The following is an 18,741-nucleotide window of genomic DNA, read 5'->3' as shown; positions in this document are numbered from 1 at the left end:
AGGGTGGTGTCATCTGCATATCTGAGGTTATTGATATTTCTCCCAGCAATCTGGATTCCAGCTTGTGCTTCTTCCAGCCCAGCGTTTCTCATGATGTACTCTGCATATAAGTTAAATAAGCAGGGTGACAATATACAGCCTTGATGTACTCCTTTTGCTATTTGGGACCAGTCTGTTGTTCCATGTCCAGTTCTAACTGTTGCTTCCTGAGCTGTATACAGGTTTCTCAAGAGGCAGGTCAGGTGGTCTGGTATTCCCATCTGTTTCAGAATTTTCCATAGTTTATTGTGATTCACACAATTAAAATAGCTAAAATTAAAAATGAAGAATGGACAGTATAAAATATTGATGGGATGTGAAACAATGAGAACTCTCACATATTACTGGTGGGAGTGTAAGCTGGTAAAAACCACTATGGAAAACTGTTTGGAAGTATCTAATAAAACTAAATATATGTCTATCCTATGACGTAGCAATTCTCCTGCTAGCTATATATACAAGTCAGTGTCAGTCAGTGAGAGAAATGAGTAAATAGGTCCACCAAAAGACATTTGTAAGAACATCCATAGTAGTTTTATTCATAATAGCCTCAAACTAGAAACAACCCAAATATGCATCAACTAGAATAGACAAATGAGTATATTTGTTTCCAGTAATGGCAAGGAAAGAATAGCCAATCATTGCTACAACATGGATAAATCTTGCAGTCAGAAAATGGAATATATGATTCAGATGATGTTCAAAAAGAGGTAAAACTAATCTATCATATTTAAGTCAACAGTAGTTACCTCTAGGGATATATTTATGGAGAAGTGGCATAAGGATGTTCTTTGGGATGCTAAAAATGTTCTATATCTTGATCTAAGCAGTGACTAAACAGGTGTATACATACAAACATTTTATTAGGTTATTCAGTTAAGAATTGTACACTTTATGTATAGTATAGCTCCATAACGAATTTTTTGGAAGTTGTGGGATAAAGAAAACAGTTATAATAAAAAATAATTTATAATAAAATTGTAAAATATAAAAAAATAATAAAATTGTAAAAGTAATAAAATATAATAAAATTGTAAAATTGTAATTGTAAAAAATGTAAAATAAAATTGTAAAAAAACATACAATAAAATTGTAAAATTGTAAAAATAAAATTGTAAATATTCAAATGACACAGAAAGCACTACATGTCAAAACTTGTGAGAAACAGCCAATGGAAAACTTAGGAGGAAATTTATAGCCTTGATTGCATATATTAGAAAACAAGAAAGATGGAAAATTAATGAGCTATTTAAGGAAAATTTTGCTATAAAGAGAACCATAGATAAATTCTAAAGAAAACTGAAGCAAATGTGTTGAAAGCAGAAATTAATGTAATAGACAACAAAATTAGTAGCACAGAAGAGAAGAAATGCATTGAAAGAAAGCAATAAACAGAAGTCAACAGAGAGAAAAAAAATGAAGAGCAGAAGTGAATTAGCAGCTACGGAACAGAAGGAACAGAAGCACCAAAATGGATGAGTCCTACTGTCTACTCTGCATGTGACTCGAGAACGTGGCAGTTTCCAGAGAGGCTGTTCTGTTCCAGGGTTGCCGTCGGACCCCTGGAGCTCCAGCCGAATTGGGAACTACATTTCTCCATGAACACCGCTGAGGTTGTTTTCTGCCCTCCCTCTTTTCACATGAATCTTTGCAATGAAATCTTATCATTAGAGGTACACTGAACTTTATCTCTAATTCTTGCAACCTGTTGCATTTACCTGACCGACATCCTTTCCCTCTCCTTTTGCTAACAGCATACCATAGAGCCTCCTGGGAACCAGACTGTGATTACCCACAGTTTTGTTTCCTGAGATGCCGACCCACTCTCTCAGTTCTGGGCTGGGCCTGTGCTCCCGGCGTGATGATGTAAAGCGCAGCTCACAGGCGATGAGTCAGGGATGGCGCCTGCCCCATCAGGCCAGTCGACGTCACTCCTGATTTTCCAGAAATCGCGGGGAAGAAGGCACTCTCTTTCCTTGTGGCTACTAGTCTGGTTGAATTAAGCCTGGAGTTGGTGATAACCACCTTCCCAACACAATGGAACGAATGCCTAGCTTGAGAATGAAGCCAACATAGAGGAAAGCAGAGCAGACCTGGAGAGCGAGAGAGAAGATGCAGGAGTGACTGCTAGCAATGTGGGAGGCCCCGGATCTAGCAGGAGGTGAACCCATAATCAATGGCTTTTTGCTTAAACCATTTTTCTTCTGGATATCTGCACTTGCAACCCAATGTCCTTCTCCGCCCCCCCCCCCCAATGTCCTAATAGCAACTGTTGACAATATTATAAAAAAAATCTATCTCAACTACTTTTTTAAAATATCACTGCTCTTCAACAGCCCACAGGATCTCTGTACACGTTTCCCCTTAATGTTATAATTATTTTTTTCCTTTCAAATTAGTGTTTATGGTTTCAATATTACGTATCAACATGTATAAAATTTTTGCCAACTGCACGAGGTTTTATTGGAACTTTCAGAAGATTCAGTCAGTAGCCCTAAGTTTAAATTTGAGAGATAAAGTGGTTTGGCAGGGCCCAAGTATGTCAGGAGTTGGAGTATAAATACTGCTTCCCTGAAGAATCGTTCTCCCTACTTCCACAGAACCTCCTGGGCGTAGGCTGCTAAAATGAGATTTATAATTACTGCCACAATCAAAATGCTCAGGGAAATCAGGGCTCTCAGAAACTGTGTTGAGTTCTCATTATTCTTCAAATACTTAAACCCTCTGTGTGCCATCCTCTATTCCCCACAGAATCTATGAGTAGAGGAAATAAAAATCTCAGCAATACCAACAGAGCCAGTAGCATAAATGCTGAGCTAATATCCATGTCGCCCTGGGATCTGCTCCCAGCCCGAGTCCTTGGCTAACACTGCCTGTGCCCTCGCTCACCAAGTGCTCTCCTCCGGAACAAAAGCCCGCATTCCCACACCACGAAGACTGAAAGGACTCTGGTGATTTCAAAGCACGTAACATGACACTGAGAAAGCTTGCCATTTTCATTGCTACGGTTTTCAATTCCAGTTTTAATAGCATGAATTTTGATAGCAGGTCTTTCTTCTGAGTTGATGCTAATCAGTGGTTAATCACACAGAACTTTAGAGACTGCAGAAGACTGGATAATTCTTCCCTCTAAATTAGAGTCTCACCAGTGAAATGTACAGCCATTCAAATGACAATCCTGCAGTCTCCAAGCAAACAAGTTCTCTCACAGTAGCTGTGATGGGTTTTGTGTATATGATTTCGCCCCCCTCTTCCTGGACTAAACAAGATACATTCCCATTTTAGGAGATGCTGAAAATGAACTACTTTTTCAGCAGACAAGCAATCGGAGTATTTCTTCTGGCTTGCTGCCAGACTCTTTTTATTTCTAAACACGGATGTTGTTCACCAATGTAAGGTGGTATGCCAGATCAGATTTACAAATGTTCAATTATTGGAATAAATTCAGATAAGAACACATCTAAAGTTCTCCAAGACAAGGCCCTTGTGGTTCACCTATTGAACTTCCCAGGTAGCTCAGTGGGTAAAGAATCTGCCTGCAATGCAGGAGATGCAGGTTCCATCCATGGGTCGGGAAGATTCCCCTGGAGAAGGAAATGGCAACTCACACCAGAATTCTTGCCTGGTAAATCCCATGGACGGAGGAACCTGGAGGGCTACAATCTACAGGGTCACAAAGAATCGGACCCAACTAAGGCGAATGAGCACACACAGCACAAATTTCTCCAAAGGACTGAAAAAAAGAAACATACCTGTCTCCTACTAGGAGTATCTAGGCCTTAATACTTGCAAGCAACTTTTGCTAAAAATAACTTTGTTTTTACTAATGCTCATTATTATCTCTGGTGTCTAGTATAACTATATCTTGAATAAGTGAATCAATGAATGGATTGAATTCTAGTTCATCAGGGAAATTTTCACTTTCTTCTTAGAGCATACTCTGGCATTTAAAACAAACTTTTCATTATTTGTATAATTTTAATAGCTTTGATTTGCCTATAGTTAGCAATTAAATCTTTGCTGCTTGAAGTCATAAACAGAAATCACGTGTTCAGATGTCTTTCTCTTCAGGAATTATTCCTTTTTTCAGATTTTGTCCCAGAAAGCTTATGAGTAATGATCGAGAAGGGAAATTTATCTTTTTTGTTAGGATTAGCTGGTAATTTGGTAGCCTGAGAGAATTTCTCTGTTCATTGATTGGTGGAATTTTTACGGATGGGTAAACAGTACTTTGTAAGATGCAGATCTGCAAATTCAAGTCAGAGTGTCAAATGAGAGGCAAAATTTCATTTTTCCTGAGGGACAGTGAGCTCTGAAGAAACAGAGCAAAAGTTTCCAGAGCTTTTATACTGCTTTACTCAACATGTCCGAATACGTGTTCCTTCATAGTTTATCTCATTAATTCCACCAAGAATTTTTAATCTAGAAAGAAGAATTTTTTCAAGCACTTTTAAGTTATTTGTTCAACTATCTGTTTCTTCTGCATGATAACTGCCTTTTAGAGTGAGGATTTAGAGGGGTGTGTGTGCGTGTGTGTGTGTGTGTGTGCACGTGTGTGTGTGCATATGTGTGTGTGTGTGCACGCATGTGTGTATGTGTTTGGTTTCTAATGAGGCATTTGTTTACCCAGTTTTCTTGGGTCTGTGAAAATATTTTTTTTAAAGAAGTCTAGTTGATTACAATGTTGTCTTATTTTCAGGTAAACAGCAAAGTTGTTCAGTTACACATAAACTTGTGTGTGTGTTAAGTCACCTGAGTCGTGCCCAACTCTTTGTGACCCTACGGACTATAGCTCACCATTCTTTCCCCCATAGGTTATTACAGAATATTGAGTAGAATTCCCTGTGCTGCACAAAAGTTGCTCCTTGTTTATCTGTTTTGTATATAGCAGTGTGTATATGTCCCATCCTAATTTATTCCCCACCTCTCCCCTTCGGTATCCATAAGTTTGTTTTCTATGTCTGTAGGTCTACTTCTGTTTTCCCTATAAGCTCATTTGCATCTTTTGTTGTTCTTGTTTACCCAGTTTTAGAGCAGCATTCCTTACATTAACTGTTTCAGTAACTCCCAAAATCCATCACTATAAGGCTTCCTAAGAGCACAACTTGGGCAAGCAGGCGTTCAACCCACACCCATTTTAGCCTTTATTGAGAAAACAAAATCTGGACACGCTATCCTTTCAGGCTTTAGAGTTCTGTCTTGATCTTTGTGAAGCGCCAGAGTCAAGCACTGTGGTTGTGATCACCTTTTTCTCTCTGCTATTATGCGGTACGTGCATGCTAAGTCACTCCAGTCGTGTCCAGCTCTTTGCGACACTATGACTGTAGCCTGCCAGGCTCCTCACACTTTCTCTTAACCATCATCACTCGAGGATCAACTCTGATTCCCACACAAAGTGAGTGATTTTGGTATTTACTCCATGCAAATTATGACTTCATTTTAATAAATAAAATTATTTTTATGCGGTATGAAAGTTTTCTTCTCCTCCACCACAATGTTGTTGTTGCCAAAATCCATCCTCCTGATTTCTCTCTTGTGAGGTCTGTGCCCTTGGCTCAGTCTTCATCCAAGCTGACCACACCCTAGCTTCTGAGTCCCTCATTCTTCTCAATGCCAGGCATTTTCACTTACAGCCCACAGAAAGTGTTCCCATGGGTCATACTCTGTCATAATGTAATGCTGATCTTCGGCGATACCCTCTAAATATTAACAGAGTACTCTCTGCCAACAATCTCTTATTTCTATAGCTTACTTTTTTGCTCCCAATATAGCTCATCTTATCCATGGCCAGTCCTCTGAACTATTAAATTTTCTTCCAATTTACCATCTCCCCCTAGATGGCATTTTTGGTTCGTGCTGTGTTTGCTGAGTGGTCTTCATGTCCTTCTGTTTTACTGGACTCACAAAACCACAGCCCAGGATCCATATGATTATATGTTTCATCTGCTCCTATCAATAGGTGGCTGTGTATGGTGGATGAGATTGTACAATGTTATAGCTGAGAAACACGGGTAAATAATGGCCTCCAGCCATAATGCTGAGCCTTCTACCTCTGGCCTCAGTCACTAGATGACCTTGTTCCTGACTTCATTGAGAAAATCCAAGTCACTGCACAAGTATGCCCTCAAATGACCACCCTTACTCCCCTGCAAATGCATCTTACTTGTAGCCTCTAATATCCTTATAGGCTATCTCCATAAAAGAGGCCCCTTCCTCCTGAAGAGGGATAATCCCCCCACTTTAGCTTTTTTCTTTTTCTGGCCCTGCTATCAGCCATGTGGGATCTCAGATCTTACCTGCCGATCAGGGATCGAACCCACACCCCCTGCAGTAGAAACTCAGAGTATCAACCACTGGGCCACCAGGGAATTCCCTCTCTACTCTAGCTTTTTATCCTGTCCCATTACGCCTCTCTTTCCCATAACTTGCCTACTCCATTAACTCCTTCTTCAGCAAATATTTACTAAACATTTAGTTCTTTTTTTGCACCACACTCCCACCACCTTCTTCTGAGAAAATTACAGCCTTTCTTGAGAAATTCTTCTCCCTCCTATCTAACTGGCACCACTTCCCATGTTCTCGCATAATCTTATACGCCAATCACAGTTGATTCTCAAGGAAGAGTTCTTATATCAACCCTGGGAATAAGCTGAAGGTGAGACCCCAAAAACCTGAGCATTCATTCACAGGTGCCATGCTTTGGGAAAAATATTAAAGCTCTTCTCTCTGAGAGGCTGATTACATTTGTTTGTTGTTCTAAACAAGGGAGAGAAAGCAAGAATAAAAGCAGGGAGCACAGGAGGATCAAGATGAACAAACACGACGGAGGCTGACTGGGGTGAGGTGAGGAGTGTCCCTCCAAGACTGGGAGAGGGGGCAGGTAGAAGGGGAAAGAAGGGAGTGGAGAAAGTGGTAGCTGAAAACTATTTTAAGAACGAGAAAACTAATCCATTACTTGAAGGGTTTGTGTGGCTGTCATTTCACTCTTCTGCCTTCTTCCCACACATCTTCCCAGAATGTCTTTCTGAGGGGATCTTGTTGTTGATGGTGGGATTTAAAGAGGGATGGAATTTTGTATCTGTGTTGTTGTTATGCAGCACATAAAAGGAGAACAGAGAATCAAAAGAAAGAGATCATGAGACTGTAAAATGTATCCACCTGCACTCCACCCCTGAAACTCCACAGAAATCATGAGAAGAGCTTAGGCTTCCATGTGATTGGGACTCAAGTCAACTTTACCATTTTTTTCTGAAAGGACAGGTGGAAGGCAGTGCTGACACTGGGTTGTATGTTATATTTCCAAGTAGATACACAGCAATCCATGTGCAGCTGCAAAACAAAGCAACGATTCTCAAAATAATATCGCCAAACACTAATGGGCTTGGGGGCTCCTTTGTGCAAGTTTTTCTTTTTACTATGAGTGACTAGTGCACACTCACATAGATTATTTTACTAAGTGAATACTAAAATGAACCAGTTAGCAGAGTTTACTGAAGACTAATACAAGGCACCTGGCTGCCACTGAGTGCCATAAATTTCCACTACATCTGATGCAAAGACCAGAATCTCCATAATTCTCAGACTGAACTGTATTATCTCCATCAACAATGCTGATGTGAGTGGGTCATGGCTTTAATCTGCTGCTGTTCCTAAAATAATAAATACAAATGAGTGCTTTTTACTTTTGTGGATCATTTTGTTTTTATGTAATGGGAATTTTTTATGTGTAATTGCCACAATGTTACCATTTTTAAGTCACTGTTATCACCAAGTTCTTTTGTCCAGTGGGAGATGGGAACAACTTGGGTAGGTAAGCTGCAATACCTTTTGTCCTGATTATGTTGACAGATTTTCAAGCAATTGTAAAACCACTAAGCTTAGGGGCTTTCAGTAATGGCTTTGTAAGCTGTTTCTCCTTCTGTGCTTCAAAGAGACTGATGCCAGAGGATGGGAAATTTGTGCTCACTTTCACTTTGGAAAGGTTGGCAGCCTCATTCTGATGCATCCATTTATTTCTTTGTCTCTAGGGTCAGTAGTGATGTCTCCTCTTTTATTCCTAATCTTAGTAATTTGAGTCTTCTCCAATTTTTTCTTGGTCAATCTAGCTAAATTTTTGTTTAAGTTTTTGAAGAACCAACTTTTGGTTTTGTTGATTTTCTCTACTGTCGTTTCTATTTTCTACCTGATTAAATTAGATTCCATTCTAATCTTTATTGTTTTCTTCCTTCTTCATGCTTTAGTTTTAGCTCAGACGGTATAGCATCTGCCTACAATGTAGGAGACCTGGGTTCGATCCCTAGGTCGGGAAGATCCCCTGGGGGAGGAAATGGCAACCCACTCCAGTATTCATGCTGGAAAATCCCATAGACCTAGGAGCCTGGTGGGCTACAGGCCATGGGGTCGCAAAGAGTCGGACACAACTGAGCGACTTCATTTCACTTAAGTGTACTAAGGTAAAAGGTTAGGCTATTAATGTCAGACCTTATTTTATTAAAAAATTTTTTTCTTCCAGTTTTATTGAGATATAATTTACATACAGCATTGGATAAGTTTATAGTGTATAACATAATGATTTGACTTACATAGATCATGTGAGATCTTCTTTTTAATATAAGCATTTATACCTATAAATTTCTAAGTACTACTTAAGTGGCATCCCATAACTTTTATTACATGGTGTCTTCATTTTCATTCATGTCAAAGTATTTTTAAGATTCTCTTGTGACTTCTTTTCACACGTGCATGCGTAGTTGCCACGGTGTGTCTGACTCTTTTGCGACCCCATGGACTGTAGCCCTCCAGGCTCCTCTGTCCATGGGATTGCTCGGTCAAGAATACTGGAGAGGGCTGCCATGTCCTTCTCCAGGGAATCTTTCTGACCCAAGAATCAAACCTATATCTCCTGCATTACAGGCGGATTCTTTACCACTGAGCCACCTGGGAAACCCTGTTGATATTCTTTTTTCATGGCTGAATAATATTGCATTGTATGGATATACCACATTTTGTTTATCCATCCATAAGTTGATGGGTACTTGGATTGTTTTCATCTTTTGGCTATTAGGAATAATGCTGCTATAAACATTTGTGTACAAATTTTTATGTGAGCATATATTTTAATTCTCTTGGGTTGTACATTATTGAAAATAGAATATTGAAATCTCCATTTACTATTGTCGAATTGTCTGTTTCTCCTTTCATTTCTGTCAGAGTCTGCTCCATGTGTTTTTGTTCCTGTTGTTAGGTGAATATATAATTATTGGGCTTCCCTGGTGGCTCAGGTGGTAAAGATCTGTCTGCAATGCAGGAGACCTGGGTTTGATCCCTAGGTTGGGAAGATCCCCCGGAGAAGGAAATAGCAACCAACTCCAGTATGCTTGCCTGGAGAATCCCATGGACAGAGGAGCCTGGTGGGCTGCAGTCCACGGGGTCGCAAAGAGTCGGACACGACTGAGCAACTAACACTTACTTACTTACTATAATTATTATATCTTCCTGATAGACTGACATATTTATCATTATAAAAAGTTCAACTTTATTTTTGGTAACATTTTTTGTTTCACTGAGTTGTCTGATATTAGGATAGCCACTCCAGCTTTCCAGCTTTCTATAATTGCTATTTGCAAGGTACATTTTTCTTTTTTTGCCCTTTTACTTTCAACCTATTTGTATCTTTGAATCTAAAGTATGTTCACTATAAAACAGACTCACAGACTTAGTGAATGAACTTATAGTTACCGGGGGCAGGGGTGGGGGAGGGTAAGAGGAAGGGATAGTTAGGGAGTTTGGGATTGACATGTACACTCTGCTATATTTAAAATGGATAAGGTCCTACTGTTTAGCACGTGGAACTCTGCTTAATGTTATGTGGCAGCCTGGATGGGAGGGGAGTTTGGGAAAGAATGAATATATGTACAGTTAAGTCCCTTTGCTGCCCACCTGAAACTGTTACGACGTTGTTAATTGGCCATGTTGTTGCTGCTCAGTGGCTAAAAGTGAAAAGTGAAAGTCGCTCAGATGTGTCCGACTCTCTGCGACCCCATGGACTATACAGTCCATGGAATTCTCAAGGCCGAATACTGGAGTGGGTAGCCTTTCCCTTCTCCAGGGGATCTTCCCAGCCAAGGAATCAAACTGGGGTCTCCTGCATTACAGACAGATTCTTTACCAACTGAGCCACAGGGAAGTCCGCTTAGCAGCTAAGTCATGCCCAACTCTTTTGTGACCCCATGGACTGTCGCCCGCCAGGCTCCACTGTCCATGAGATTTCCCAGGCAAGAATACTGGTGTAGGTTGCCATTTCCTTCTCCAGGGGATCTTCCCAACCCAAGGATCAAACCCACATCTTCTGCAACTGCTTGTGGATTCTTTACCACTGAGCCACCCAGGAAACCTGTTAATCGGCTATACTCCAATATGAAATAAAAAGTTTTTAAAAAGTGTGCTTACAATAGACAGTACATAGTTGGATCTTGCTATTTAAAAAAATTTCAGTTTGACAATCTCTGCCTTTTGATTAAATTTTTCATATCACTATATTCAATGTTGTTATTGATATAGTTGGATTTACATCTGATATTCTACTTCGTTTTTGCTTACATGAGTCATGCCTTCTTTGTTCCACTGTTCTTTCTTTGCTGCTTTCTTTTGCGTTAAGTCTATATTTTCACTACAACATTTTAATTCCTTTAATGATGTTTTTAAAAATTTGGATGGCATTTTAATTTAAAGCATCATAATGGCAGATTTACCATATACATTTTAACTTATCAGCATATATTTCAGATTTATACTAACTTAACTATGATATATAAATGTTACCCTATATAGTTCTATTCTTATTTCCCCTTCTTGTGCTGTTATTGTTATACATATATTACATATATATGTTAGAAACCCGACAATACATTGTTATAATCGTTACTTTATATACTACTATGTATTTTAAAGAAGTTGAGAGAAGAAAGGAGAAAAAGTATATATTTATAGAGCTTGTTATGTTAACTTTCTCATCCACCATATGCAGTTCTCTTCACTTGTTCCTGTGGGTTTGAGTTACCATCTGGTGTTATCGTCTTATTCCAGCACGACTCTACCCCCACCTATGTTCTCTGTGCAGTATTGTCAAATATATCGCATTTCCATAAGTTATACTCTCCAAAATACAGTTACACACATATTGTTTTACACAAGTGCTTTTCAAAAAGACTTCTCTGTTAGAGAAGTTGTAGATTCATAGCAAGAGTAAGAGGAAGGTATATAGAGATTTCCCGTATACCCTCTACCGTCACAGATGCATAGCCTCCCCCATTATCGACATCTTCCCCATCCCCAGCCCCAAGTATACCTTTGTTACAACTGATGAACCTGCACATCGTTAGCACCCCAAGTACACAGCCTGCCTTAGAGTTTATTTTTGGTGTTTGTACACTGTATGGGTTTGGACAAATGCGTAATGATATGTATGCAGCCTTATGGTACCATACAAGATATTTTCACTGCCCTAAAAATTCTCTGTGCTTCTCTTAATAATCCTTTCCTGCCCCCTTCAATCCCTCAATGACTGATCTTTTCACTGTCTCCATAGTTTTACCTTTTTCAAGATGTCGCATGGCTGGAATCAGTATACAGTCTTTTTAGATTGGTGTCTTTCACTTAGTACCCTGAACTTAACGCTCTTCCATGCCTTTTCATGGCATGAGCTTTTCAAGCTCATTTCTTTTCCTTTCTTTCTTTGGTTCTTTCTTCTTTCTTTTCTTTTTTTTTAGTAGCAAAGCACTTATGGACTGAATAAAAGGACATGGCATGAGCTTTTCAAGCTCATTTCTTTTCCTTTCTTTCTTTGGTTCTTTCTTCTTTCTTTTCTTTCTTTCTTTCTTTAATAGCAAAGCACTCTTAAAAAAATACAAAATGGACTGAATAAAAGGGATTTACTCTTCTCAGCAAACAAAAGTAGTAAATTTTGCTTAATTCTAAAAGTATTTCTTGTATGTCTGACTCAAGGAAGGAAATAGCCTGTGGCAATTTCTAGTTTGGCACAGAATGACAATTTGCTTTTGATTCTTATTCTACATAATCTAACTTATTTTCAAGGTACACATAAGCTACTTCCATTTTTTAATTTGAATTTTCCTTACTTATTCCATAAAAGACAGATAATTTAGTTACATAGGTAGAGGTCTGTCATAAACCTTCTCTTGTGCTTTGCTTTCCTCAAACTATAGAGAATCGCCTGTCTCTGCAGACACATCTGTAGTAATGCTTGTGCCATGAGCTTAAAACTCTGGCGGCACATTTTAAGAGGGGAAAATGACACTGGGGTAGTCAGTATGTTAAATAATAAATACTCGTAGCCACTTCTCATATGCTGGAAAGCTTGTGAATTGAAACAAATTCTAATATAAAAAGTTTGATTTATGTAGTGTTGTTCAGCTGCTAAACTGTATCTGACTCTGTGACCCCAGGAACTGTAGCACACCAGGCTCCTCTGTCCTCCATTATCTCTCAGAATTTGCTTAAATTCACGTCTGTTGAGTCAGTGATGCTATCCAACTATCTCATCCTCTGTCACCTGCTTCTCCTTATGCTTTCAATCTTTCCCAGTCTCAGGGTCTTTTCCAACGAGTGGGCTCATCGCATCAGATGGCCCAAGTATTGGAGTTTCAGCTTCAGCATCAGTCCTTCCAATGAACATTCAAAGTTGATTTCCTTTAGAAGTGACTGGCTTCATCTCCTTGCAGTCCAAGGGACTTTCAAGAGTCTCCTCTGGCACCACAATTTGAAAGCATCAATTCTTCGGCCCTCAGTGTTCTTTATGGTCCACCTCTCACATCTATACATGACCACTGGAAAAACCACAGCTTTGACTAGATGGACCTTTGTTGGCAAAGTGATGTCTCTATTTTTTAATATGCTTTCTAGGTTTATTATAGCTTTTCTTGCAAGGAGCAAGCATCTTTTACTTTCATGGCTGCATTCACTGTCTGCAGTGATTTTGGAGCCCAGGAAAATAAAATCTGCCACTGTTTCCATTTCTCCCCCATCTATTTGCCATGAAATGATGGGACCAGATGCCATGATCTTAGGTTTTTGAATGTTGAGTTTTAAGCCATCTTTTTCACTCTCCTCTTTCGCCTTCATCAAGAGGCTCTTTAGTTCCTCTTCACTTTTTCCCATTAGGGTGGTATCATCTGCATATCTGATACTGTTGATATTTTTCCCAGCAATCTTGATTCCAGTTTGTGCTTCATCCAGCCCGGCATTTGGCATGATGTACTCTGCATACATGTAAAATGTATAATTCAATAGATTTTAGTATATTCAGAGTTGTGTATTCATATAAATGGAATCATATAATGTGTAATTGTTTTATGACTGGCCTTTTAATAATGTTTTCAAGGTTGTAGCATGTATCAGTATTTCACTCTTTTTTACTTGCTAAATCATATTTTATTATTTAATGTGTAATTCCCATACTTGAAGACTTTTTGAAAGGCACAGTAAAAATGTTTTGATTTGAGCTTATATGACCACCTTCTGTGCTTTGGAATTTAAAAAATAAGGACACAGCTCTTAATTCTTCTGACCTTAACGTGATGAGAAAAGCTTTTCATTCTTCTCAGTAGGCCAGTCTCTCATGAGATGCCCAGGAGTATCCAGGGCTTAATCGTTCAACCTTGCACTGAGAGCCAGTAGAAAATTTGATTTGCCTCACTCTCTGCTGCCTTGCCCCTTGCCACATGATGAATTTGGGGATTGACCCTTGCCCAAGGGCATGTCTCTCTCCGTGGAGTTCACTCTAGACGTGGAACTAATTTTAAAAACTCATCATAGGGTTTACTGTCTACTGGCCCTGATTCTCCTTTATTCTCCAGCAATTCAACATTTTACCAGTCTACTCACTGCTGGTCACTGTGTTGAACACAAGCCTGCCGTTTCAATGGCTATACTGGTGTAGGTCCTGACATATCCTGATTTATGAGGGACAGCCACCCTTCCCCCAACCAGGTCTCTCTGCCTTCTGAAGTGAAGGTAATCCCATCCCAGTAACTCCCAGACTGACATCCATTTTCTTTTCAGCAGGTGAGTAACACTTTTTTAAGGGTAAAACTATTGTTAGATGAAATTTACTGAAGAGGAAAAAATTATGCAAGAAATGGCATACTTTGATGACAGCTTTTTAAAGGGGAAAAAAAGTAAGAGAAAAGTCTAATTTACGTAGCAAAGGTAACTATAAACAAGATGAAAAGACAGCCTTCAGAATGGGAGAAAATAGTTGCAAACGAAACAACTGACAAAGGATTAATGTACAAAATATACAAGCAGCTCATGAAGCTCAGTATCAGAAAAACAACCCAATCAAAAAAATGGGCAGAAGACCTAAACAGACATTTCTCTAAAGAAGACAAACAGATGACCAACCAATACATGAAGAGATGCTCAATATCGCCCACTATTAGAGGAACAAAAATAAAAACTACAGTGAATGCAAATCAAAACTCACACTGGGCAGAATGACCACCATTAAAAAAGTCTACAAACAATAAATGCTGGAGAGGATGTGGAGAAAGGGGGCCCCTCTTGCAAGGTTGGTGGGAATGTAGATTGACACAGCCACCATGGAGAACAGTATGGAGATTCTGTAAATACTATCCAGCAACCCCACTACTGGGCATGTACCCTGAGAAAGCCATAATTCAAAAGGACACATCTACCCCAGTGCTCATTAAAGCACTATTTACAATAGCCAGGACATGGAAGCAACCTAGATACCCATCAACAGGTGAATGGATAAAGAAATTGTGGGTACATATACACAATGGAGTATTACTCAGTCATAAAAAGGAAAGAATGTGAGTCAGCTGAAGTGAGGTGGATGAACCTAGAATACATTATACAGAGTGAATTAAGGCAGAAAGAGAAAAGCAAATATCCTATATTAATGCATATATATGGAATCCAGAATAATTGTATTCATGAATCTATTTGCAGGGGAGGAATAGAGATGCAGATTAGAGAATGGACTTGTGGACACAGTGGGGGGTAAAGAGGGTGGGACTAATTGAGAGACTAACACTGACACATATACACTAACATATGTAAAATAGATAGCTAGTGGGAAGCTGCTATAAACACAGGGAGCCCAGCCTGCTCTGTGATGACCTAGAGGGGTGGACTGGGGGAAGGGGTGGAAGGGACGCTCAAGAGGAAGAGCTTTTAGAGACGTGTGTGTATGTTTGTGTGCTCAGTCGCTCAGTCATGTCTGACTCTTTGCGACTCCATAAACTGTAGATCCCCAGGCTCTTCTGTCCATGGAATTTTCCAAGCAAGAATACTGGAGCAGGTTGCCATTTCCTTCTCCAGGGGGTCTTTCCCACCTAGGGATTGAACCAGCATCTTTTGTGTCTCCTGCATTGGCAGGCAGATTCTTTACCACTGCACCACCTGGGAAACCTGTGTGTGTGTGTGTATACAACAACACTGATTTGTGCTATATGGCAGAAACCAACACAATGCTGTCAAGCAATTCTCCTCCAGTTAAAAATGAATTAAAAAAAGAAAATGTGCTAGAATAGTAGCACGATTTATCCAAGGATGTTAAGATTTGGATATTACTTCTAATCACTTCTTTACTAAGTTATATCATTTCCCACATTTTTCTAAAACTAATGTATTTCAACAGTCAGGATAAAACTAAGGTGAATAAACATCACCCTTTGTAAACACACGATGGGAAGCATGAAGTGGCACCTCTCTAACTATGCAAGGAGTGGAGTGAGATGGCCGCCTCCAGTGTCCACACCTTCAGAGTACTCGACTCATCCACCTGAGGCCACGCCCCTGACCCCCGCTCAGCCAGTGGTTGAGCTGAGCAGGGGAGGGGCAGTACTAGAACCAGGCCATTTCTGTCTGATGCAAGACTCCCTAATAAGAACAGTTCTTTCACAGTTTTGCCTGAGGGCTCTGTTACCTCCTCTGCCTCAGGTCATGACACAGTCTAAAGTGATCTGGAGTTTCCAGACATCTCACAGAATGTTACATTGATTCATCACATCAGTGACAGCATGCTGGTTGGATGGGTTGAGCAAGAAGAGGTGGCTAACACTCTAGAGGCCTTGATAGACACCTGTGCTCCATAGGGTGGGAGACAAGACTACTACCTGAGTAAATTTTTTTAGAAGTTCAGTAGTCAGGGGTTTGCCAAGACATCCTCTCAGAAGTAAAAGACAAATTCCTGACTCTTGCATTTCTTATTTCAAAGATGGAAGCAAAGAACTTGGTGAGCCATTTTGGACTGAAGGCAACACAGTATCATCTAGAAATATTTCTCCAGCCCATTTACAGAGTAATATGGAAGGCTGCCAGCTCTGAGTGGTGCCCCGAGCAGAAATGAGTTCTGCAGCAAATGTGGGCTGAGTGCAAGCAGCTCTGCTGCCGGAGCCATGTGATTTAGAAGACCCTATGGTGTTGGTGTGGAGAAGGAAACGGCAACCTACGTCAGTATTCTCGTCTGGAGAAGCCCATGGACAGAGGAGTCTGGTAGGTTACAGTCCATGGGGTCGCAGCCAGGGATGGAAAATGTTGCACTGCTGCAAGCCCTGGTGAGAGACTCGCAATGCAAACCCTTGGGGTTCTGGAGCAAGACCATGCCACTTGCAGTAGAGAATTATATGCCTTTTGAGAAAGAGCTCCTGGCATGTTACTGGGCCCTGTTAGAACTGGAATACTTGATCAGAGGGTGCCAAGTGACTGTTGATTCAGAATTGCCCATTATGGGGTGGGCTTTGTTAGACTCACCAAGTCATAGAGTAGAACAGGTCCAGGAGCAGTCCCCAGTAAGAGGGAAATGGAATGTCTGAGATTGAGGCCAAATAGGACCAGAAGGTATGAGCAAGGACCATGGGCAGGCATCCCAGACTCCATGTTACCCACCATCTTTATGCCAATGCCCCTCCTTCGCTCACACATATGGCCACCTATGCAGGAATCTCACACAGCCAGATGAAAAAGGAAAAGGAAAACTGGGTTTGAGGGGTGACTTGGCCTGGTATGCAAATGCAAGCTGAAAGTGGACAGCAGTTGCACTATGGCCAAATTCAGGGTTGGCCTTGAAACAAAGTGGAGATAAAAATCTCAATAAGCAGAGTTGGGATCGGTGCATCTGGTCATTGACTTTGTGTGAAAGAAAAAGTAGCCCTAGGTGAGAAAAAATACAGATTTCGGGGCAGGGACCAATGGCCCAGTCAACCATTCACGTGCATGACGTGTCAGTTCTGCGAAGGCTTTATCATCGACTCTCCCAGTACTGACACATTACGCACATGAAAGGAGTGGCCAAAATGGCAGAGACGGAGGCCATGCCTGGACTCAACAGCATGTATGCCCATCACTGAGGCTGATTTAGCTACTGGCACCTGGGAAGTTCCAACCTGCCAGCAACAGAGACCAACTTGAGTCTCCCAAATGGCATTATTCTTTGAGGAGACCAACCCATCATTTTATGGCAAATAAACCACACTGGGCCCCTTCCATGCTGCAAGGCCCAGTGGTTCATCTTCCTAGGGAAAGATACCTATTTGGAGAATGGGTTTGTTTTCTTGCCCACAAGAGTCTCAGCCAACACCGCCATGTAGGGACTTAGAGAATACCTGATTCACAGGCATAAAATCCCACAACACAGCATCCAATCAGGAAACGCATTTCACAGTAAAGGGGGTGTGCAGGTGGCCACACTCACCTGAGGCCATTCATTATGTCGTATACAGCACCACACAAAAGCAGTGGCCTTCCTTTGGGAGCCTTCCAAAGGTACAACTGAGGTGCCATCTCGGAGACAATAATCTGCACAAAATGGGGTGCCTTCCTTGGGGATGCAGTATAGACACTAAATCAGAGAATCTGTATGATGATGTGTCTCCTGGAGGAAACATATAAGCAACTGAGACCTAAGGGGTAGAAACAAGAGAGGTCCCACTTGCCATCAAGCCCAATGACCCAGTAAGGGACTTTGTGCTTACTGGACAACTCTGGGCTTAGAGTTGCATTCCCAGTATCCAAGGAGGCGCACTCCTGCCAGGGGACACAGCAAGAGTCCCACTGAAATACCTGCTATGGCTACTGCCAGGGATCTTTGGACTCCTTGGACCCACACACCAGCAGGTGAGAAGAGTCACCATGATGGCAGGGATAACTGACTGTGACTAGTAGGACCATGAGGCAGGACTGCCCATCTTATGCTTCTACATGAGAGCAGGCAGAGTGATGTGCGGCCCAGGCAGTCCACTTAGGTTCCCCCTGACAACACCTGCCCAGCTGAAAAGGTGAATGGGCACGGGCAGCAGCTGTAGCCTGAAATGGGTACAGCTCCCAAGAGCTCAGACCCTGAAGCAATGAGGGTTTGGGTCACAATCCCAGATAAGCCATCAGGACGTTCCCTCAGGAAGCGATGCCTCCAGTTCCCAGACTATATGGGGCCAAGGATCTGTGCAGCTCAGGGGCGGACTGGGGAAGCCAGAGTGGGCTGCTCAGATCTCCCTCCAAGAGAACACGCAGCAAGCAGTGCAGTTAGCTGTCCATGCGGAACCCTGCTCCAGGCTGTACCCAGTCAGCGACTGAACACAGTGGGGGTCCCAGAGATGGGGCGCATCTGTCTGATGTGGGACTCATTGCATGAGCACTCTGGGCTCCAGGGCTGGCTGACTT

At 41.2% G+C, this 18,741-nt stretch overlaps 1 protein-coding gene across 12 annotated transcripts in view; it reads right to left on the bottom strand.

The window, feature by feature from the left end:
* Positions 1-18,741, bottom strand: part of LOC122704944 (SH3 domain-binding protein 1-like) — a 90,346-nt gene that overhangs the window by 25,422 nt on the left and 46,183 nt on the right. For 6 of the 12 annotated variants that reach the window (XR_006343995.1, XR_006343997.1, XR_006343987.1 and 3 more), the window contains one exon: positions 1,620-2,132. The exons of 1 other annotated variant lie outside the window; for it this stretch is intronic. Coding sequence is in view for 1 of the 11 variants with exons in the window: in XM_043920087.1 (XP_043776022.1) it covers positions 2,025-2,132; positions 7,279-7,368 (198 nt within the window). In the remaining 10 variants the exon portion in view is untranslated. Of the gene's footprint in view, positions 1-258; positions 310-1,619; positions 2,133-6,994; positions 7,118-7,278; positions 7,369-18,741 lie in introns of those variants that run through there. 5 more of the 12 variants (XR_006343993.1, XR_006343985.1, XR_006343994.1 and 2 more) reach the window with 3 other exon arrangements.

The sequence above is a fragment of the Cervus elaphus genome, chromosome 12 (assembly GCF_910594005.1).
Source record: "Cervus elaphus chromosome 12, mCerEla1.1, whole genome shotgun sequence".
NCBI classification, from domain to species: domain Eukaryota; kingdom Metazoa; phylum Chordata; class Mammalia; order Artiodactyla; family Cervidae; genus Cervus; species Cervus elaphus.
Note: the sequence above shows the minus strand (reverse complement) of the source record. Positions and strands in the feature narration are given on the sequence as shown.